Below are 24120 nucleotides of genomic sequence, written 5' to 3'. Positions count from 1 at the left end.
TGGATGTTTTCTTTCACAATTTATCAGACTAATGAAAAGTCACACCAAAAAGTGACAGAGATTCAATGAATACCACTGGTATCATTCACTCTATCTTTTGCTCAAAACACAATATTCAGGAGCATTACACAAAATTAGCATATTTCTTGTCCATCTCTTCTTACTTAGCTATATAGGAAAAAAGGGCCCCAAATTAACTAATAGGGGAAGGTATCCCTATCTACACTTATCCTTCATGAGACAGGACTCCGCTTCAGCATGGTAGCTGGCATAAACTTCACCTAGGTAGTCACACCTTTTTTACCATGGTCCACAGAATGAAATGTATTTTATATTATAATAATGCATACATGTATGCCTCTCACACGCATAGGCATCTGAAACACTAAAGCAATATTAACCTTACCATGTGTGATACACTTGTGATATGCTTCAATATTTCCTATGCCATTCTATTCTATTCATTAACAAAGGTAAATGACCAACCATTATAGTGATTGTACAAATTACTAATGTGTCCTAATCTGAAACTGACCCAAGAGCTTTCCTTTATTTCACATTTGGAGAAAATAATTATGTAATATCTGTGATCAAATTGACTTGTTATTCAAATGTTCCTGAACCTATAATGCTGTAACTATCTATTATTTAAGGATTGAATTTATTTCATTGGGATACCATTTCAGTGAATTAAGACAGCACTAGTTTTCCTAGTAAAATCCAACATTCTGTCTAAAGTTATAAATCCAAAAAAATAAAATTAAAAAAGGTCCTAAGAAAGTTCTAGAATAGCTCTGCTTTAAAATGGAACCAGTAATTTCTTAACAAATTAATTCTCTTCCTGGTAAATGAGGTATTATAGTACCTTTAGATGTTCTCTGGTTAATAAATAATGGCACACCACACCCACTTTCTCTAGTTGGAAGAAAAGTTCATCTAAAATTCAATATACACAGTCTTAAGGGAATGGCTTGGGACAGAACAGGTTGGGGTATGACTTCCTAAGAGGAAGCTTACCAGTTCTATTGTACTTCCCAAAAATGGTCATGATGGTGGGCATGATCAGGAATCCATTCGAAGATGACCCCAAACTTTCCAGAAATATCTGGAAAACCAAGCATAACATACACATAAGGAATGTTCTTGTTGCCTGGATCTGATTTCAGTTTTTGATGGTATAGATTATAAATATCCTTCAGTACTCCAGACTCTAAAGTAAAGGAGAGATACTCTATGATATTCTTAGTCTTCATTAAGCTAAAAAGATAGGTGGCCCATTAGATTTACCTTTACTGTGAAGAGCAGATGTGTTTTTAACTAGACTTTTCTATTCTGTAATTAATTTATATACAAAGGCTCAAAAGTCACCGTTCCTACCCTGTAAAATGGGGGATGGGGCATAAAATATCTTGCAATTCACTTTTAAATCCTTAAGTATACGTTTCTGTCCTGCAGCCTTCAAATCTACAGTGTTGGGTTATTTTTGAAACTTACTTTCAAATCTTGTGTTCTTGTTCATTTTTCCACTCAAGTTTTTTATTGTCTTATATGTGTACTATTATTCCTATGAATATGTGTTATTATCTTTATGATATATTTAAACATTGAATTAATGATACATATTTCCCATTAAATATTCTTTAGGTATTTAAAATGGAAACAATCAGGGACTCTGCAACTATTAAACTTTTGCTCTTTTAATTACTCTTTAAAGTGATAACTCACAGCTAAACTTAAGCACAAAAACACTACAGCTTTTCTTCTTTAAAATTAATGTCTTTAAAGTGATGGAAGAGCCTGAGGAATATGTTGTGGAGGAAAAGCTACACTTTATCTCTAAGAAAGTGGAAGCTGAACCAGCTAAAGGTATATGGAAATCTTAATTTTATCCCTATGTTGGTCTGTTCTGTCCTTTATGTTCTCTTGTAGCCAATTTATCCTCTGTATTGCAAATATTGATAAATAGCATGACTAAGAAAATGATTTCTTACATTTAATTGTAAAGAAATCTGCACATTTTCTACAAGTGTACTTTATAATCTTTTCAAGTGGCTGAGAAGCAGGAGAAGAAGATTATACTGAAACCAAAAGTTCCTGCTAAAATTGAGGAGCCTCCACCAGCTAAAGGTACAATGTCTCCTAGAGAAATGCAGTACTGTTTGTGTTCATAGAGTAAGGCCTCTAGCTGGCACACCCACATTTCATCAGCACAGGTCTGAACATTTTTCTTGAGCATATGTATGTGTCTGTGTGTCATCTTTTTAAAAAGTGAGTTCTAAGATACCAAACCATGTCACCTCTTAATGTAATGCAAACTAATATTCTTAAACCTAATATTTCTAAAGTTCCTGAAGCACCTAAGAAAATTGTGCCAGAAAAGAAAGTTCCTGCTCCAGTTCCTAAAAAGATGCCACCGGCCAAAGGTATATTGTGTTTTGCTTTATTCTTGAATAATGCCTGTCTCTTTCTATCTTAAATTGGTATACGCTTCAAATTTGTATAGCAAGAATAAGAAAATGAATGAGCCTATGTAAAGTGCTTTTCATGTCATTTAACCATGTTGCCTGATGTCTTTTAAGTGCCAGAAGAACCAAAGAAACCAGTCCCAGAAAAAAGGGTTCCTCCAAAAGTGATTGAGATAGAAGAACCTCTCCCAGCCAAAGGTAAACAAAATCCCCCAGCACACACATACAAAATGAGAAGCTTTAAAGTCTTGTCTTTCTCTCTTTGGCTACTGTCCTTTGGGTCACACCTTGTGTGTAGAGTTTGTTATCTGTTGGTGGCAGTGGTGTGTTATTGCCTTGTCCTTGGGTGGAGTCCTACTGACTTGTGATGTTTAGTTGTGTGTGCATTGTAAATTCTTCTATTCCAAAATGACAGTACTTTCTGGCAATACATATTTTTAAAATTCCACTTTAAGCAATATAACTCCCTAATCCTAAAATTATTTTTTAAGTGACTGAGAGGCACATGCAAATTACCCAGGAAGAAAAAGTTCTTGTTGCCGTAACTAAAAGAGAGGAGCCTCCAAGAGTGAGAGGTACATCGGTCTTCCAATACTCACAGTGTGTTCGTCTTCGCCCACCTTCCTAAGTGGGCTCTGGTCATGGGTGCGGGTTCTTGTGGGAGTCTTGGTCGTTTGATGTTTGAAATAATGAACATGTCAAGTCTTTTATGTTTCTGCTACTACCATATGGTTGCCTTTTGTGTGGTGTAAATGAGGGAAACAATTCTTTAAAGTGAAATCTATCTTTAAAGTGCCGGAAGAACCAAAGCGAACTGTCCCAGAAGAAAAAGTTCCCAAACTCAAACCCAGAAGAGAGGTGGAGCCACCAGCTAAAGGTATACTGACTCCTTAAAGAACTCAATCTAAGAATCTAGGCATTGAAACCAATCTAGTAGAATCAATATCACTAGAGAAAATGATTTCAATATATATCATAAAGTAAGAAACATAAGTGTGCTATTTCATATCACTTAAAAACTAAATATTCTGACACCAGAAAGTACTTTTTTCTAAAATGATGTGAATCTCCCCCAAAATACGTAGTTTTCTTTAAAATGTATTTGTCCTCTAATTTGTCTATTTGTCCATTTACTAAACTACTCATTTGCCTAAAAGCTTGTTTATGTGGCAAACTTGGATAAAATTTTCAATTTTACCTCTTTAAATCTTGAATTTTCTACCTTGTACCAACAGAGCTTATAAAATACCCCAGAACTGAGGAGAAGAAACTATTGATAGAACACATATTTCTCTTTAATGCTTATGCTTAGTCATTGTTTCTGTTGTCTGTTTTGTTGACTCTCTTGTAAATTCTACTTGAACTTCCTAAAGTTATTCATTATCTTTGAAGCACTAAGTAGCTTAGAAAAAAAAGATTCACAGGTATATTTGACCATGTTTATTTCCAAGCTTATTGATTTTTCTTGCTGTTTAAATGAGCACCATTTATGGTTGTCTTCATCCTTCAATTATTTGTACAAACTTTCTCTTAACATATATTTCTGGAATCTTGCAATTTACTTATAATAATTACTCTCTTAAAGTGACTGAACTCAGAAAAAGAGTTGTTAAAGAAGAAAAAGTATCCGTTGAAGTTCCAAAGAGAGAACCTCGTCCCACAAAAGGTATATTATGCTTTGATTAATTAACATAAAGCATGAAGCTATATGACTCTTTGCCCACTAGGTCCCAATTTTACTCCTCTACTTTATTGGCTCATTGTTGACTAAAGTCAGAGACTCAGACATTTGAAATCACCATTAGTAAATGTACATTTTATGGTATCTTGACCAGCAGAGGACAGTCAGGGTCTCCCATAACCAGTGCATGGAAACATCCCAAAGGAATGAAACCAAGCACATGGTCTCTATCATCCCAAATGGGCTTCAAATAAAATGCTGCCTGTTGTCAATATTATTCTAGAAGTAACTGTAACAGAAGAGAAAAAATGGTCTTATACCCAAGAAGAAGAAACTGTTTCAGAACAACGGGAAGAGGACTACACAGAATACGTAGAATATGAGGATTATAAAGAATATGAGGAGTATGAACCAACAGAAGAATACGACCAATATGAAGAATATGAAGAACGCGAGTTTGAACATTATGAGGAGTACAAAGAGCATGAAGAATATATCACAGGTATGAGCAAAACTGCAAATTCCAAACCACATTTAATCTGTGTAAATTCCATTAGAACTGGATAAAACTTTGAATGGCCAGAGAGATTTTTTTTTTTTTGGTAGTGCTGGGGATTGAACCCAGGGCCTTGTGCTTATAAGGCAAGCACTCTACCAACTGAGCTATATCCCTAGCCTGCCCAGAGAGATTTGAAAAGAACTCTGTTTCATTTGGCAAATTCAGAATACTTCTTTTTTGGATAATGTCTGGGAAAAGAATCTCTATAAATCTTAAGGTTCTTGTTGGGTTTTACTACCCTCAGAGTTCCCATGATCCAAACCTGACAACTACTTCCAAAGTAAAGATAAACAAAGTGCTGTTTTACCTAATGAAAACCAAATTTGCAAGCAAATAGTTTTGGTTCTGAGGAATTTGTTTTATTCAAAGAATAAGTTCCTACTAGAATTTTGAAACAAATCAGTATTATTTCACTCATTCACTTGCTAATGTTTCATGGTCTAACTTTGAGAACATTATTGATAGTTCTATAGATTGACATTAAAAACCAATCTTACAGGTGGAGGAATTCAATCACAATTTTATCTATCTAAAGTAAAATGAAAATTTAGTACATACTAATGAGCTATAATTACCCAGTGAGGAGGAAAGGGCAATAGAAACTGGAGGTCTGTCAGAGCTTGTCCTAACTGGACCTCTCTCTAATTCTTATGTCTAGAGGCTATGAATACACTGTAGATAAAAGATCTACTATTTTAATTCTTATTTTTTGATTTGTGCTCTAAAACCTAACATTAAGTACCTTGTATGTACTTTTAAAGAACCTGAGAAGCCTGTTCCAGTAAAACGTGTTCAAGAAGAACCAGTTCCCACAAAGCCAAAGGCCCCACCACCTAAAGGTAGAGTAGAAAAACTCTCAGTCATGAGTGCTTTTGTCTCCTGTCTGTCTGTCCCCTATAAATATATGTTCAAGTGGCAGTGTGCAAATCATGTGTTTGGGAATATTATGTTGTATACCGTATTTAAATTTTTGTTGTTACTAACTCTTGAAAAGTCTGGTTCAGGTTTTTAAATCTCTTAATATTGATATTTTCAAGTGCTGAAGAAAGCTGTCCCTGAAGAAAAAGTACCCGTGCCCATTCCAAAGAAACTCAAACCTCCGCCGCCCAAAGGTATATTGCAGAGTAAGATCTAGCCAAAACAACTGTGTGATTGTGATGGTGTTTTAAATCTTGTCTCTTGTTGTTTCACTGAGTGTATTGTTCTGGTTCTGATTCTTACATTTCAGTTTTCCATATATCTTTATTCCATTGTATTTGTGGGGCTGGTTTTAATGCTCTTTAATAATTAATATCTTTAAAGTGCCTGAAGAACCAAAGAAAGTTGTTGAAGAAAAAATACACATTTCAATTACCAAACGTGAAAAACAGCAGGTGACTGAACCAGCTGCTAAAGGTATAATAATTTTCTTCCTAGATTGTGGTCTTTTATCATGTCTCTTTGGACATTATTGTAACTGTTTTGTTTTACTTGGTTGTTTCTGTGTCTTCTATATTGTTAAGATGATGTTCGATATAAAAACCTGTAAATTCAGGATAAGAAGATAATGTTACCTTTAAAAAGAAAAAATTATTTCAAACTATATCCATAGCCTCTTATGCAATGGCTATGTCCTGCCACATAATTGTGATATGTAGAAAGCAGAATGTTTGAATTTGAAATTAGGAACCATTTGGCATATTCTTGAAATACTTAAACTGATGTAGTGATATAATAATATTCACCAAAGTTAGAAAACTGTATATTCATTCTAAAATCATTTTGAAGATTAAAAATAAAAGGTAACTCGGGGTCCAGTCACTTATTTTCCTTCTTTATGCTAAGTATGAAGTAAGTTTTGTGCAAATTCAGGAAGTACATTTATTCAGAAATAATATGTGCCTTTTTAATAAAGGATGTTTCTTATGAGCAGAGACACTTGAACACTAAATATCATTTCACACTTGACCTCTGCTACCTCCCACTTGACTACTTCTGTAGATTTTCTCTTCTCTTAAGTTCAGAATCCTTTCCATGGCAAACATAAACTTTTTTATAGATGAACAATTGTATAACTGTTACATTAGAGACTTCTACAAAGCTAGTATTGGCTGGGTCCTTTTTCTGACAATAAAATTTCCTTATACTTAATATTTCAAGTGCCCATGAAGCCCAAGAGGGTTGTCACAGAAGCAAAAGTACCTGCCCCTAAAAAAGAAGTAACAGCTCCTGTTAGAGGTACTTAATACCATTTATTTTAATGTACTGTTCGTCTTCTTTGCTGTGGAATTCATGTTCAGTTCTATGTGCAAAGTTCTTTTGTGAGAAAGATAAAACCTTCTCTTTCTTTTGTTATAAATGGGCTTGTGTTCCTAAAGTGTCTTAGTTGATTTTGTTGAGTAATTGGAAAATTTAAGTCCAACTTAAAGATAATATCTTTAAAGTGCCAGTAGTGCCGAAAAAACAAGAACCAGAAGAAGTTGCCTTTGAAGAAGAGGTTGAAACCCACGAAGAGGAATATATCGTAGAAGAGGAGGAGGAGTACGTTCATGAAGAGGAGTACATTCATGAAGAGGAGTACATTCATGAAGAAGAAGAGTACCTTCATGAAGAAGAAGAGCTCATAACTGAGGAAGAAGTGGTGCCAGTGATACCAGTCAAAGGTAGATGATATGTCCTGAAAAGGGATATGCAGCAGCATCTTTAGAAGTTAGGCGTCTGACTTGGTCAATTCTGGGGGTTATTAGTACCAAAGACCAATTCTGTTTATTTTAGAAGCAAACTTTTTCTTAGATACTGAAGTATGATAATTGCAGGTGCTTTTCACATATTTATCTTCTCTGCAACATTTCCAAAATTCTTAATAATATCTTTAAAGTGCCTGAAGTACCCAAGAAACCTGTACCAGAAGAGAAGAAACCTGTTCCTGTTCCCAAAAAGAAGGAAGCCCCGCCAGCCAAAGGTATACCACCACTCACATGACATGTATGTAGGAGACTTAATTTGCTTTTAAATAGTTAACTCTCTTCTACTATAAAATCTTTTGTACCTTATTCTCTATTGCTGAAAGCATTAAATGTGCTTTATGTGGATGTGATTTTACTCATAGTTAGAACTTAACAATAAATAATGTCTTTAAAGTGCCTGAGATTCCTAAGAAGCCAGAGGAGAAAGTTCCTGTGCCTATTCCTAAAAAAGAGAAGGCTCCACCAGCTAAAGGTACATTTGTTTATCATCCATCAGTGGAATAATGTAATAATTTACTTATGCAGTATAACATGGTGACCCATAGCAGTCCTTACCCCCATGACATTATTAATAATATTAACACCAGGACAAAGATCACTCAGGGGTCAGCAGGTTACCATGTGTTCTCTGAATTTTGCCACTGAAGCATGCTTGTGCTTACCGTTTAGCTCTTTCTCTTTAGTTGAAAGTTCTTAGTGTAAAATAAATTCTTTTGGCAATATCAAAATGGACCAAGCCATCCTTTACCAGGCATTGTGTTGTCTTTATCACCAATCCACATTTTTAGTGTTTTTCATTTTAACTCCTGTGTCTTTCCAGTCCTTTGTTTTGTGACTATTACTATTTTCAGTGAGATTGTTATAATATTTGTGATGTTTCAATTAAGATCTTAAATTTCTTGATTCTTATCTATGGGTGAAAAACATAACATTAACCCTATTTGATGTCTTTAAAGTTCCTGAAGTGCCCAAGAAACCTGTGCCAGAGGAGAAAGTACCAGTACCCGTGCCTAAAAAGGTGGAAGCTCCACCAGCCAAAGGTACATGACCTTGAGAAGTCACAAAAAATTTTAATTTCATATTTGCATAGAAATTAAAAAGTAATTGATTTACTTCTCTGCTTTTTAGTGATCCAGCTCTATCATTTCTTTATGGAAAACAAAATATTTTTAAAATATTTTTTTAAGTTATTGATGGACCTTTATTTCACTTATTTATTTATATGTGGGGCTGAGAATCGAACCCAGTGCCTCATATATGCTAGGCAAGCGCTCTACCACTGAGCCACAACCCCAACCCAAAGGATTTTAATTTAAAAATAAAATGCTTCTTGAAATTTTTTTCACATACTTTCATTGCCTTGTCTTAATCTTTTGAATTTACACTTGGCTCAATATTTTTATTTTATGAAAATTTTTTCTCTAAATCATTTCTTTAAAGTGCCAGAGGTGCCCAAGAAGCCTGTGCCTGAGAAGAAGGTGCCAGTTCCTGCTCCTAAGAAAGTAGAGGCTCCACCTGCAAAAGGTACATCATTTTATCACTTAAAGTACACAGGAGAAACGTCACGGTTATGTATATCCATATGCCAATTTGCCTATAATATTACCGCATTTTCAAAAGGCACCTGTCTACTTAAATATGTCAAGTATTTTGTGATTCTTTTTCACATCTATGTTGCAAAACACTGTAATAGAACACATTCTTAAAGACAAATAATATCTTTAAAGTACCAGAGGTGCCAAAGAAGCTCATTCCAGAAGAAAAGAAACCAACACCAGTTCTGAAAAAAATGGAAGCTCCACCACCCAAAGGTACATTAATCTCTAACAAAACCAGGGCAGAAAGGAAAATTAACTGGTGTTTTGCAGCCTTATTAATTATAATTAATGCTTGATAATATATATGTTGGTGATAACTGTTGCTGCTTTATGATCACAGAATATTTGCTTTTCATGTTGTCACATTGTCATGAATATTGTCCATAAAAGTGATGCTTGTGCAATTGAATAAATATCTTTACTAAAGTGCCAAAGAAACGTGAAGCAGTCCCAGTTCCTGTAGCTCTGCCTCAGGAAGAGGAAGTTCCATTTGAAGAAGAAGAAATTGTTCCTGAAGAGGAAGTTCTACCTGAGGAAGAGGAAGAAGTTCTACCTGAGGAGGAAGAATTCATACCTGAGGAGGAAGAATTTATACCTGAGGAAGAAGAAGCTGCACCTGAAGAAGAGGAAGTTCTTCCAGAAATTAAACCTAAGGTGCCAGTACCTGCACCAGGTATAACTGCTCTTCTTGAAATCAAGAACTCTCTTGTGTCAAATCTTGCCTTTCCATCTTTTTGTTCATCTGTACCTTTATCTGTAATACTTTACTCTTTATGTTTCCTACCATTCTGTCCTAGGACACATTCCAAACAAATCCTCTTCTAACTACCTGTCTACATTGTGTGCCTGTTTATTGTCAATTATCTGAATGTCTTTTAAATTTTTGTGTTATGAAAGATTATTAATTGTTCGTGGTCTTATTGTTGTGTGTCTTTTTGTTATATATACAATATTAGCCATGTGGTTTTTAATGTCTTCAAATGAAATGTTTTTTAAGTGCCCGAAGTGCCAAAGAAAACTGTACCAGAGAAGAAAGTCCCGGTTCCCGCTCCTAAAAAAGTGGAACCTCCACCACCTCCCAAAGGTACACCTCTGCAAACTACAAACAAATTCTTCACCCATTGCTTTTCCAGAGAGATTATGGTCGAACTTGTTAGGAGGTCCGAGGTGGCGGGATGTGGGCAGGGCATCAGGCAGCCCACACATGCGCGGGGGAACAACCAGTCAGGCGCTGGTGATAAACCCTAAAGGCGCCTGATGGTCAGGGGAGTCCTGGGCCAATCCCAGGAGGACACGAGGTCCTCAAGCTTACCACCCCCCCAACCCCGATTACAAAAGCACTGCCCAGCAGGGACCCTGTGCGACTTCCCCAGCTCTCCACCCAGGCCCACACCCTGGAGGACTGGTGAACCTCGCCAGAGAACCAGTCCAATAAAGTTCTTTTTTTAAATTACATCTGGCCTATCTGTTCTTCGGTTACCTCCATCTGATTTACAGAACTGAGTTTTAGGAAAAATTATAAAATGGACACCCACACTTCCACTTCTAAATTTGCTCAAGGCACTGATAACCATTTCTTTTTGGTGTGTGCTTTACTCCACGTTTATTCAAGAACAAAGGTGAAAGAAGTGTTGTCCCAAAACTGCCACAGGAGTTCTGATTTTTTACAATTTTATTAAACATCATAATCTTTCATGTAGATATTTTGTAAAGCTGAATTATATATAGAAAAAAATTTTACCTGGAAAATAATAATGAATAAATGTTCTTAAATCATCCTTCACTTATCATAGTATGTGCCTTTGTAACACCAGGATGAAAAGGAAAAGAAAGATTAATGCATGTATCAAAGCAGAGGAATGGCTTGTCTTCTGATACCTATGTGTGCAAACTGTAGTCCAGCAGGTTTTGTTGCTAGCCTCAGCTTTCACCTTGCTGTGTTCCTCTGAGCAAGTTCTTTAGTCAATCTAAGCCTCAACTTCCTCTCCCATAGGAAAGTGATACTAATATGAGTCCTAATGAGCTCAGATATTGTGACAATACACTATAGTGTAAAAGTAACCCATCACTGAATGAATAGAATCCAGATTCAATATATTAAACCAGGTCATAGTATAATACATAATGATTATATTTATGTCTTAAAATCCAATAATATTTTCTGCAAAAGGTCCTGGCATCACTACTAAACACAACCCTTCTATCAGGCTATATGCTTGTATAATTAATCAAATGGAGGACTGGTCTTTTATTGGATTTTAAGGATTTGGAAATATTTTAATAATAACTGAATAAATCTTTAGTGAAATTTAAATGATGAAATGATAGCATTTTCCTCAGAGAACCAAATAGGTAGTTGATTCCTTGCTCGATAAACCCTCACTTGTATCACTTGTATCACTTCTCTGTCCTAAGTAACAGTTGCATGTCGGTCTTTCTGTGTATGGACTTCTTGGTTTCTCTTTCTTGTCCTTCAAAATAAATTCTTACCATGAAATGATGTCTTTAAAGTGCCTGAGGTCAAGAAGAAAGTTCCAGAGAAGAAAGTGGTCACTCCCAAGAAAGAGGAGGCTCCTCCTGCCACAGGTACTGCCATTTCCAAGAACATTCCACACTGTCTTTTCTCTCCTTCACCCATAAAAGTCAAAACTCCTATTAGGTATTCATTAGCGTAACTTATGGCTGTGTCTCTTGTCTTTGTTTTTGTGACACTGAAATTATAAAATAATATCTTTAAAGTGCCTGTGATACCTAAGAAACCTGAACTAGAAAAGAAGGTGCCTCCTCCCAGCCTTAAGAAAGCAGTGGCTCCTCCAGCCAAAGGTACACCATCCCCTACAGGGATGTGTTTGCTGCACAGCTGTTGAACTGTGGTGGTGTCCACCCAGGACGTTCAACATACCTGTTTGCGCTCTGTGATCTGTCATGGCATTCATCACTTGTGACTCTGTTGTAACCTTGTTGGTATTATGTCAGTTTTCTTCTTTGCATTGGTGTATTCTGTGTTGTTTCTCTATGTAGTTGTTTCTCAAAAACAACAACAAAAAGAGACTAAAGTCTTTAAAGACCCAGAAGTGACTAAGAAGTCAATCCCTGAAGTACCCATTGCTCTTCCTAATAAAGAAGAAACTCCAGCAATAAAAGATAAATATCCCTTTAATAGATCCTTAGTCTTAAACCACAAACCTCTTTATTCTTTCTTCATTAATTAATTCTGTGAAATGTCAGTGCTTCATCTGTGCCTGTGTGTTGTGATATCTACTCTCTTGCGTTGAAAAGGGGAAGCTTGATTCTTAAGTATTCTTCTTCAACTCTTGCATTTTAAGTGCCTAAAACAATCAATATCTTTTAAGTTCCTGAGGTACCTAAGAAAATAGAAGAAAGACGAATCATTCCACCTAAAGAAGAGGAAGTTCCTCCAGTTGAAGGTAGATGACTTTATAAGAAAATAGCATTTCAAAGTCATCATTGTCTTATTATTATCTAATATTCAAAGGAGGCCAATGCACTTTTCACCCCAGAAAATAAACGTATGCAAACTCTAAAGTAAATTATAATTTATCTAATAGAAATTGAACAGACAAACTAATACTGTTTGATCTCCTCTGGTATGTTTAGCCTACTTGTCTGTTTGCTATGTTTTATGTCAATGAAAATTCTAGAATGAAACTATTCTCTGTGGGAAATGTTTTATTAAATGACTTGATTGGCAATGATGGAATAAAACTTATCCGAATGACATTCTAGGCAACTGGTGCAGATCTGACTTCTACTCCTAAGAGGTTGTTTGATACCCTACAGATCCGTTTCCATTAAAATAATAATTTTAACCTAAATTCTGAGATCTTTTCCAATTACAAATGATGGAAAGGGACTGATTCTGAAGACTCCAGTAGATTTTTTTAAGGACTAGTGAGTTTTCACTAGCAGTCTTAAGATGTATCATTGTAGTCTAATGTTCAAAAGAATTGTAAAAATAACTTAAAATAATAATCTTTTAAAGTGTTTGAGGAGCCTGAAGAGCCTATTCCAGAAGAGATCCCAGAAGAACCACCTAGTGTAGAGGAGGTAGAAGAGGTGGAGGAGGTCGAGGAGGTGGCGCCACCTAGAGGTACAGCTGCTCTTATGGGTTGGACATTAAAATATTTGGTGTTCTAAATCTTTCTCAGAATTTGTCTAGACCTACTGTTTACCACTATACTCTTCTTACTTCATCATATCATTGAGGACTGAAGAAAAATTATTCCTGGTACCTGAAGCTATGTATCCCTTTCTTTTTTCCCTTTTTCTACTTCTTCTGCAATACAACTAAGGAGAGATGACTTTTCTGTTATTGGCACTTCAATACTTTCTCCTAGATTGCAATCCTTATTTTTGTCTTTGGATATATGTGAAGGAGAAATCTATTTGGGTGGCAAGAGTGTTTACTTTTTAGAATAATTCTTAACCATTTATTTCTAAGACCACAACAATCTTTTGCATGATTGATGTAACATTTTCTTATAGGGCTTTCTAGTAATATCCTTCACACCTCTAGACCCACTATCCCATATATATTATTACCACTTAGGTTGCTAATATCTTTTTTAAATAAATTAGTGTTTCATGTTTATTCTTTCAGTACATGGATTTGTTATGTTCATTGCATGTTCATTCTGTTCATTTTTCAAAATGTCTATAAAATATCTTTTAAGTGCCTGAAGTGGTTAAGAAAGCAGTGCCTGCCGCACCTACTCCTGTTCCTAAAAAAGTGGAGCCACCACCAGCTAAAGGTATAGCAAATCCTGATTAATATCTTTAAATTCTTATTAATTTTCTTTCAAAAAAGTAAATGTCTTCTTTCATTGTTTATAGTGATTTAAAAAGCAAACTGATGAATGAAATAAAACTCATTCTGATACTTTAGTTTTTTTCTAGAATGTTGATGGATGATTGGGAATGTGCGTGTGTGTGTGTGTGTGTGTGTGTGTGTGTGTGTAAATTATTCAGGAAGCTTCTTATTTTAAATACCCAAGAATTTTAATATAGTACTATATCTCTCCATATTTATCTGTATAATAACAGATTCCTCTTCTGTATGTCCTATTCCTAGATTTTATTACATTACATAAGTACATTTTATAATAATTATTAATATATTTACTATTTTATATATAAAAAATGTTCTAATGCTTGGATAATAACAATTTTAGAGACCTTTGTCCTGTCTATTGCTTTTCTTTTCCACATGTTTGTTTGTGCATTATAATTGTACCTAATGGTGGGATTTATTGTTACATATTTGTACATGCATGTAACAATATAACTTGGTCAATATCTTTCCCCAGCATTTCCAGTCCCTTTTGTAGTATTTACCTAAGCATTCAAGATTATTGTAAAATTTAAAATTTTATATTTAAAATTTTAACTTAGAATTTTTCTTCTTGCTTCCTAATTCAATTAATCCTTTCAATAGCATCTTTCCCAATTAGAATATACAATTCCTATCATAATAAACTCTTCAGCAGATATCATAGTGTCCAACAGAATGCGTGGTCTATATCAGAACTTAAGTACTCTAGGATGCTAATTACTTCAAAACATTTCATCAAATGAAAAACAGTCGAAGTAGGTCCAATGTTAGTAATCTCCGCTATTAAAAAAAATAGCATAGGTTCTTTGAGCACTAAGCTTCTAAGGATGTGGCTAACACAAATGAATAGTCTCAAAAAGTGTCCTATTGCCTATAAAATAGGTGTCCAGCAATGCAGAGTGGTGTCAATGCTTTATTGTAACGTCAGTGTTTCTGATGCTGTTATTCATGTGCACTCTTGAGAGTTGCCAGCTAACTAAAACACCTAATATCTTTAAAGTGCCGAAGAAAATTCCTGAGGAAAAAGTACCTGTTCCTGCTCAGAAGAAAGAGGCACCCCCAGCCAAAGGTACATCTTCTCTAAAACCTAAAACCTCCTCTTTTACCTTTAAGATTTTCATGTTTTATGTCCCCATGTCTTGATTGGTTTTGACATCAACCATGTCTTGATTGGTTATCTGTGAAAGTTTATTTTTGACAGTCTTAAATATTAAAACTATATCTTTAAAGTGCCTGAAGTACAAAGGAAAGTCCCAGAAAAGAAAATCCCAGAAAAGAAAGTCCTTGTGCCCAAAAAAGAAGCTGTTCCCCCAACTAAAGGTATTTTTGCAAAGATCTGTTTTTGTTTATGTTGCATGCAAGTCTTTTGTTAGTAGTTTTCTTACATTTTGAACTTACATCTTTATTTCTTCTATGTTTTAAAAAAATAAATCTCTTAAAGTAGATGCTCTTTCAGGGAGAACTGTTTTTGAAGAAAAAATATCAGTTGCCTACCAACAAGAGGAAGTAGCAAAAGAAAGAGTAGAATTAGAAATAGTAGAAGCAAAAGTGGAAGAAGCTCTCGAAGAAGAAGAATTCCATGAAGTTAAAGAATACTTTGAAGAAGAAGAATTCCATGAGGTAGAGGAATTCCTCAAAGTAGAAGAACGCAGGTTTCAAGAACACAAAGTTGAAGAAGTCCATAGGGTAATAGAATTTTTAGAGGCCGAAGAAGTGGAAGTATATGAAAAACCCAAAGCTCCACCTAAAGGTATAGGGAATTGTGCAGATATTACTCTTTGTTATCTTGCTCTAACCAACTTTCTTTTGAAAATACTTTGTACGTTTATTTTGGAACATTAGAAAAACCTGTGAATACTTCAAGCATGAATTTAAACCGTTTGATACAAAGATTGATATCAAGAGTACAGATTAACCACACACTAAAATTTTCACAGACAAGAGAGTAATATTTGATCTGTATATATTTACAAAAGTCAATATATAAATTTGTGAATTCTTTTAAAAGTTTGACCAAGAATGTTACATGATTGTTATAGATACCAAAATAACTAACTGACCAGTGTTATCCATGAAGTGAGAAAGAAACTCCTCAGTTCACTGAGAATTTACATGTTCTGGCCAAACAACCATTGCTTTATTAATATTTAGGTCAACAATGCACAAATTGATAATTGCTTTTCAAAACATTTTGCCATTTTATGATGTCTTAGTTTAAAAAATAAGGAAGTAGAGGAAGTGTTGGTAATGATACCTGCATTCTGGTAAATTCTAAGGAAAACTATAGTGCAGATAAGTTCTCTACATTACTACACCAAATCTTGCACAAATTAATAAATATGTAATATGAAGAAATATGTATGTTACATAGTAAAAGTACTATGTAGACAATATTTAACAAAATCAAATCTTTTATTGGAAGTAAGCATAATATAAATTCAAAAAATATGTCAAGTATTTTGCAAAATCTCATTCTAAATTTAGTAGCAGTGCTACATAAGACTTTGAGTTTGGTTTTTTTTTTATTTGTTTGTTTGTTTTTTCTCTAAACCAAAATACTAATATCTTTTAAGGGCCTGAGATATCTGAGAAAACCATCCCTCCAAAAAAACCACCCTTTAAAGTTGTTCCTCGAAAAGAGCCACCAGCTAAAGGTATTTTATTGGTGAAAAATTACTTACTTAACTTATGTATAGTAGCGCTTTGGTTGCTTTGTAAGTTTGCTGTCTGTTTGTTGTTTTTCTTCTGTGTTTTGTTTTTGGAATTTCTAAAACAAACTAACATCTTTAAAGTGACTGACGTTCCAAAGAAAGTTCTAAAAAAACAAAAAAGACAGTCACTGTTGTCATACCTACACCATCTAAAGTAGATATACTTATTAACCAAAGAGTGAACTCAGACATCCTTTGATGCTGTTTAATTTTATGTTCACTAATATCTTTATTGATAAGCCTGTTTTCCTATTCATTATAAATGGTATTAATGTATTAAATACAAATATATAGTTTATATGTATTTAATGTCCCTGCTTTGTTTGTTAACCTCTTGAATGTACAATAGAAATTTTGCAAAGCATCTAATAAATAATATAAACTTGTATCTTAAAATTCCTCAAAGTATATAAGAAAGTTATTACTAAAGAGAAAGTACAAATTTTTCCACCAAATAAAGCAAAAATAGTACCAAGTGAAGGGGGATTGTAATTTTTACCAAGTTCTTACCATTCTAATATGAGAACTTCCCCTGTATTTTTGTTGTAACATATTTCATCAAAACTTAACTCATTTTAAATATTGTCACATAAGTCGTCAAGTGGTGTCTATGGTGTCTGTATTTTATGTTGTGGCTATATGCTGCTTTGTTCTTATATCTCTCATGCTCTCCTTGTTAAAAATCTTTACGACTTTTTAAAAGTTAAAAAAAATTATTACTGCTGTCTTTAAAGTACCTGAGGTGGCCAAGAAAACTGTGGTAGAAGACAAAGTACGTGTTCCTGAAGAACGCAAAGTTCCACCAGCTAAAGGTACCTGCTTTTGTGGATTACCACTAATATAAATCCCTCAGTGCCACAAGATGGCTGTGAATGGCATAAATTTCAACTTCAGCTTCTGTTCTATAACATAATCTTCCCTTTTGTGTGATGACTCCCTGGGGAGAAAGACATAAGCCTGAAAGTTACTATTTTTATTGGTCCTTTTGTTATGCAATAATTAAATATTGACCCTTCGACTTCTCTTCCAAATATAATTCATCTTAGAAGCTCTTGTCAAGTAGCTCTGGAAATAAGTAAACATGTTCTAAATGGCAATAGAAAACAATACTACCTCCAAAGAGCAGAGTGTCTGATATAAAAAACCAAGAACTTGTCAATAAGGCCATCTAAGAGGAATGCACTGTGCAGCAATGCAAAATTCTGGAATTTTTACATTCTCCTTGGTAGAGGCCCCTTTTGTCTTGATTTTTCTATATCCAATTATGATCCTCTTTAAAAAAACAACAAATAAATATCTTTAAAGCGCCTGAAGCACCCAGGAAAATTGTTCCAGAAGAAAAAGTTCGTGAAGTGGTCCCTAAGAAGCCCGAAGTTCCAGCAGCTAAAGGTATATAATGATAGTGATCACAACATGAAGTGTCTCCTGGGTTACTTTTCAATGCACAGAGCAAATGAATGTGACATTAAATCTTAGAATGTTGTTTCTTTATATTCTTAGTATCTTATATTTCTTATTAATAACAATAAATATACTAATATCTTTAAAGTTCCTGAGGTGCCTAAGAAAAGTATTGAAGAAGAAAAACCTGTTATTCTTCCTGAAGACACAGAAATATACAGTGAGTTAGAAATATTGGAGGTTCTCTTTGTTTTCATCTGTGTTCTCAAAATCACTGTGTTCATCTCCATAGCTTTAAGAAGTAAACATACTAATATCTTGTGAATGTTTGGCTCAAATTAAATAATCTGAATGACTCTAAGCCTCAGACAAGATATATCTCCTCACCAATTTAAAAAATAAATAGTCCTATACATGTAATATTACCCAGTTTTTTAGAAAAAGCATGTCTTCTTGAATTTTCCTAACTTCTGTGTATAAACATCTTTTGCTTTGAAGCAATTTATTTCCTTAGACCTTGAAGTAAACCATAATATTGTAATCAAATTTTGCAGAACCAGGATCTCCACCATTATTATTTTTTTAACTCCTCACAATAATCATTAACATTTGGCAATGCTGCACAAGTGGCCATAAATTTGCAAGACCATTAAAAACCCAAAAAGAATTATCAGTGCTTGTTTTGCTTTCATATAAAACTATGATTAAATAATTTTAATAGTAAAGTATTGTGAAAAGAACTATATTCAGTATTCTGAATACTAAAAATGCTAGTATTCCATTTTTTTTAATCTAAAAAATTCCTGGTTAAAACTCATTTTTTTCTTTTTTTCTTTTCTTTTTTTTTTTTTTTTTTTTGTGTGTGTTACCTTGTTATACTAGATTGGGATAAAAGTATGTAACCATCCCACCCTTTGAATACTTTTTCTATATTTGAATATGGTTATTGCTATCAGACAGTTTTCCTTTCTAAAAGACAATCCTCTATTGTCTTCATTGGCCTTATTTTCCAAATATTTAATCATTTTACCTGTTCTTTTTTGGTTCTAATCCCTAAATGGTTTTTGCATTCATGTTAAACTGTGAAGCCATGAATTAGATGTGATTTTAAAATATAGATAGTTTTGGTCCTAGAAAAGGAAAAGACTGACATGACTTTCTAGTAGGTCAAATATAGAAAGCAAATTCTCCTTGTGTAGCTCAATATCTTCCTTGTTTTTTTTATGCACAAATCCATTAAGAAATAGAGCTGGGCCTGTGGTTGTGACTCAGTGGTAGAGCACTTGCCTAGCACATGTGAGGCACTGGGTTCAATCCTCAGCACCACATAAAAATAAATAAATAAAAATAAAGGTGTCCACCTACAACTAAAAAGATATTTTAAAAAAGAAGTAGAGCTATAGACCAATTTTATCAATAACTTTCTGCAGAACAAAACATTGAAGAATTTTATTGCCCTTGCCTGGTGAATTCCTCCATTTCATTATCATGCTCATAAATAAATGCTATAAAGAATCCCAAATTATAAAACTGGGAGTAAGACTCATTCCCAGTCATTGCATTCTTGTCACTAATTTGTGTCTGTCTACTACCATTAAGTTGGGTGATGAATGTGTATTATATGTTGTTTTATTGATGCTATTCTTCATTCACCTTGAAACACCCCTAATTATCTAAATACTAATATCTTTAAAGTTTATGAAGCATCTGAAGAATTGGTTGTAGAAGAGAAAGTGCTTGTGACTCATCCTCAAAAGACAAAATACAAAGTAGCAAAAGGTATATAATGTCAATGGTCCAGTATGAAAAAAAAATTATTTGGGGGCTCATTTTAGGAGCTCAATATTTTTCTTCACTGTTTATAAATTTAACTGTACTCATGTCTTTTAAGCACCTGAACCACCTAAGAAAGTTGTTGCAGAAGAAAAAGTATATGTGACTATGCCTAAAACAAGAAAAACACCAGAAACCACAGGTATATTTCAACTACGTCCAACTCAGATGAATATCTTTAAGATTCAAAAATTGCATGTTATATAATTGACTAGTTTTACAATTTCTAAGTGTAAACCTACTAATATCTTTAAAGCACCTGATACAACCAGAGAAGTTCTTCCAGAGGTGGAGTTACCTGAGGCTGTTCCTGAAATTCCAGAACATCCTCCAACTGAAGGTATAATCCTGTAGTTATGAAAATCTGAAGAAGAAAACCCTTCTTCTTCAGTTTACAAAATATGATTAACATTTTATGTACATTCTCACCACCTCTGATGCTAAAATACTAATATCTTTAAAGCATCTAACAAAGATGCCCAGGACAAGGAACTACCTATGACTTGCCCATACAACGTCATGACCCACTCAAATAATGTACAAAAATGCACTATTAAAACAAAAGTTAAATTTTCAATTTAAAGTTATAATATCTGTCAACATACCTAACTTTCTTTGTGTGTCATGTCTTTGTCTTGCCTTTTTAAACTAAAATATACTAATATCTTTAAAGAATTTGAAATCTTCAAGGAAGTGGTTCCAGAGAGACGAATTCTTATTACCAAAAGAAGAAAAACACCACCACCAACAGGTACAAATCCCGAGAAAGTAGGCTTTCTTCTTTTGTGTTTGTAGTAGTCATTAACACATGTGAAAATACTAATATCCTCAAAGTTCCAGTGGTTACCAAGGAAATCATTTCAGAGAAATGGGTCCTCAAAGCAGAAGCTTCATCAAGTATTTGCATGTCCCAGTGAGCCATTCAAGAGGCAATAGAGAGGAAAACATCTTTAACTTATATAGCTGAAAGATAGTTGGGTTAAACAGTTTATCAGGACTACAGAGAAAACATGTATACGTATACATATCATGTCCAAATATGACCGAGATGTATTCCTTAGTAGGAAACAGATATTTCTTTCCTATAAAAATAATAAAAATCAGACTACTTAGAAATAATGGACACAAGACATTTATAACACTGAAACTAGATTGAATTGGCTCAACATATGCCTTTTTAAAGCAAGAATCAGTGCCATCAAAAGACAGAGGTGTTTGATTGTGCAGAAGATGGCAATAGTTTGGTCTTCCGTGGGACTGGAACTCCAGGAAATACAGCTGGTCAGAATTGTTTTTCGTATTAAAATGAACTTCTAAAGCAAGCATATGAATATGAAATCACTGATTTCTAATAAGAAACATCATAGAAATATGTTTAGAAGTTCATGACTTAAAGAAAATTAAATGTTCCATGTAAAGTTGTTCTACTTATAATATCATTTCTCCCCCATTAGACATGCCTGAGAGTCTTCTAAAACCAAGGCAGAATTTCAGTTAATGCTGGAACTTATTTTTTAAATATATTTCTATAATGTTTAAATCTTGTTGGAATCAGCTCTTTCACATTCCAATGCTTGCTTTTAGCAGTAAGTAAACTTATTTTAATAGGAAAGCAGTTCGGACAGGCTGGTATATCCTGGAATTCCAGTCCCATGAGGGTTGAATAATTGCCCTCTGGTGCATAACCAAGCACCTCTGCCATTTAGTGGCACTGACTCCTCTTTAAATGGGCATGTGTTAAGCCCATTCACTGTGGTTTCAGTCCTAAGCACCCTGTCCTGAATGTTTGCTCCACTCCTGGTCTATGTTTTATTTTTCAAGCATCATACACTTTCTCATTTTGAACATTTTTTTAGATGTATCAAAAGCTGGGGACATTTAAAAGCTTCCAGAATAACAATGTCTTCATAATGCCCATGATATTCTGGAATTTAAAGAACTCTCCAGTACTCTGATCTTTCTTTCTCAGTCTGGCATCTTTTGATGGTTCTTTCCTAAACTCAGAAAACACTATTTTAGGGTGAGTAAGGTGAGGGTACAAAAAGAAGCCAACCCAAATAAGAAAGCACCTGTTTTTTTCTTCTCAAATCAATTGCTAAAGATACCATTAATGGCAATCTTTTTTTTTTCAATGATCTAATTTTCTATGCAACTACAAATCTCAGAAATAAAATTATTAATATTGATTGACCAAAAAAATTGAATTGACCAAAAAAAAAAAAAAAAAAAAAGAAAGAAACTGATAATCAGGCTAAGTTTACACTGATACCAAGAATCAGACTCTGGGGATTCCCGATATGGATCATTTCTGTATGCATAGTTATGACTGGAACTCTTCACTGCTCTTCATAACTTGAAAGTACACATTAATATCCATAAAGTGCTAGAATCATCTCAAGACATTGTCTCTTATAAAGCAAAACCCATGGCAGCTCCCTCTGAAATTGGAACACCTCCCCCAAAGGCATCATGCTTACTCTCATTCCTTCATTTATTTAGTGTCTAGTATGGAAAAGGCCTTAGGGAGCTAAGGAATAATAAACAAAAACAAGTAAGATTTGATGACTCTCAAGATTTTTCATCTCGTCCCATTCTTGAAGGAAGCACCCTCATAGCCATAGAAATCAATTAGGTTCAGTTCACAGGATTAATGTTTCCACTGATCCTTTTAACCTCTGAGAATAATACTAATATCTTCAATGCACCAGAAGCTATGAAAGAAGCTGCTCCTGAAATGAAAGTCATTGAGGATGTTCCTGAAGAGCCAGAAATGCCACCTATGGAAGGTACATGCCACCTCTGAACAGAGGTGGAAGAAGAAATTATCCATCCTCTGCTCTTAGAACTGTTTTTCCTAACACTCTTTGTAACTCTAAATGCAAACGTACTAATATCTTTAAGGCAGTTGAAGCTCCCTAATTCCCTCTAGAAAGAATGAATTTGTGGCTGTTCCTGCCACAACCTAAAATCTTTCTACTAAAAAGATTCATTCAACAAATAGAGTCCTCCCACAGTCTCCACGGGAGATTGGTTCCAGGACCCCACAAATACCAAAATTCATGGATGCTAAAGTTCCCTACATAAAATGAGGTACCAGTTTCATATAATTAATAAATACCTCATATACTTTAAATCATTTGGATTATTTATAATAACTAATAAAATGTAAATCTATGTAAATAGTTGTTTACTATGTTGTTTAAGGAATGATGACAAAAAAAAAAAACGGTATATCCATATACAGTACAGACACTATTTTTCTGTATCCATGGATACGGAGGGTCGACTGTATTGTGCAATGAGGGTGTGGGGTAAACTCCAAAGGGTACTGGAGGAAGAGTCCCTCTTCTCAAGGATCCATGAATCCCTCTAGATTAGCTTATTTGTGGAGAAGGGGAAGAAAAGAAAGTTCTAGAAAGTTGCATTCGCTGTCTTATTGTGGCTACTGTTTTCATTAATATTTCAACTCTTCCATGTGCAATACTAATATCTTTTCAAGTGCCGGAAGCTCAAGAAGTGGTTCCTGCAAAAAGAGCTCCCTCCAAAAAAAGAGAAGCTCCCTCAGCTAAAGGTACCTTCACTGAGCCCTCAGACTCAAGAACTGGCTCCAGCAGTTTTGAAAATAATTTGCTCTTACTTGTGATTTTCGTAACACTAAATGTAAAAATACTAATTTCTTAAAGTGCCTGAAGTTCCTCAAGAAGCTGTCCCTGAAAAGAAAACATTTGGGGTTCCACCCCCAAAGCCAGAAGTCCCTGCACAAGAAGGTATATCTTGCTGGAAGCTTCAAAGGGTGGGAAAATGTCTTCTGTCTAATGTGCTTCCTGTTTGTACTGATTCTTTTAAGTCCTCAATATAAAAATATTAATATCTTTAAAGTGCCTGAGGCTCCCAGAGAAGTCGTGCCTCCCAAAAGAGTTCATTCACCACAAATGCCTGAAGTCCTACCTACCACACAAATGCCTGAAGTCGTACCTGTCAAAGGTACATTCTTAAGTGTTCCTTTAAGTGGACTAGGGAGGTGGAAAGACAGAAAGGGTCACCTGTCCAACCCCGAAAATTCTTGTGATGTGTAAATGTAACTGTCTGCGGTTCACTACTTTGACTCAAATGTAAATTTACTAATATCTTCAAAGTGCCTCAAGCTCCGAAAGAAGTGACCCCAAGAAAGAAAATAACAGAAGTTCCTACTCCAAAGTCAAAAGCACCATCTGTTACAGGTACTTGCTACCACCACCTCAAGTTCAAGAGAGAAAAGCTGCTCTTTTGTTCTTGAAAATGTTTCATTGTGTCT

The 24120-nt window shown here is 34.5% G+C and overlaps 1 protein-coding gene and 1 long non-coding RNA gene across 2 annotated transcripts in view; both read left to right on the top strand.

Annotated features, from left to right (window-relative positions):
* TTN (titin) overlaps positions 1 to 24120 on the top strand; it is a 265677-nt gene that overhangs the window by 115957 nt on the left and 125600 nt on the right. The window contains exons 126-145 of the mRNA XM_079130304.1: positions 1786 to 1866; positions 2050 to 2127; positions 2346 to 2423; positions 2580 to 2663; positions 4051 to 4131; positions 4430 to 4648; positions 5467 to 5544; positions 5743 to 5817; positions 6008 to 6100; positions 6845 to 6922; positions 7129 to 7347; positions 7563 to 7646; positions 7826 to 7903; positions 8388 to 8471; positions 8872 to 8955; positions 9159 to 9242; positions 12383 to 12457; positions 13033 to 13140; positions 13724 to 13801; positions 14882 to 14950. Coding sequence (XP_078986430.1) covers positions 1786 to 1866; positions 2050 to 2127; positions 2346 to 2423; positions 2580 to 2663; positions 4051 to 4131; positions 4430 to 4648; positions 5467 to 5544; positions 5743 to 5817; positions 6008 to 6100; positions 6845 to 6922; positions 7129 to 7347; positions 7563 to 7646; positions 7826 to 7903; positions 8388 to 8471; positions 8872 to 8955; positions 9159 to 9242; positions 12383 to 12457; positions 13033 to 13140; positions 13724 to 13801; positions 14882 to 14950 — 1908 coding nt within the window. The remainder of the gene's footprint in view (positions 1 to 1785; positions 1867 to 2049; positions 2128 to 2345; positions 2424 to 2579; positions 2664 to 4050; positions 4132 to 4429; positions 4649 to 5466; positions 5545 to 5742; positions 5818 to 6007; positions 6101 to 6844; positions 6923 to 7128; positions 7348 to 7562; positions 7647 to 7825; positions 7904 to 8387; positions 8472 to 8871; positions 8956 to 9158; positions 9243 to 12382; positions 12458 to 13032; positions 13141 to 13723; positions 13802 to 14881; positions 14951 to 24120) is intronic.
* LOC306655653 lies at positions 16748 to 23272 on the top strand. The gene is made up of 2 exons (XR_013762309.1): positions 16748 to 20166; positions 20500 to 23272. It is a non-coding gene; the product is annotated as an uncharacterized lncRNA (long non-coding RNA).

Source organism: Sciurus vulgaris (genome assembly GCF_902686455.1).
Source record: "Sciurus vulgaris genome assembly, chromosome: 3".
Lineage (NCBI taxonomy): Eukaryota > Metazoa > Chordata > Mammalia > Rodentia > Sciuridae > Sciurus > Sciurus vulgaris.
This window is presented reverse-complemented; position numbering and strand designations above follow the sequence as displayed.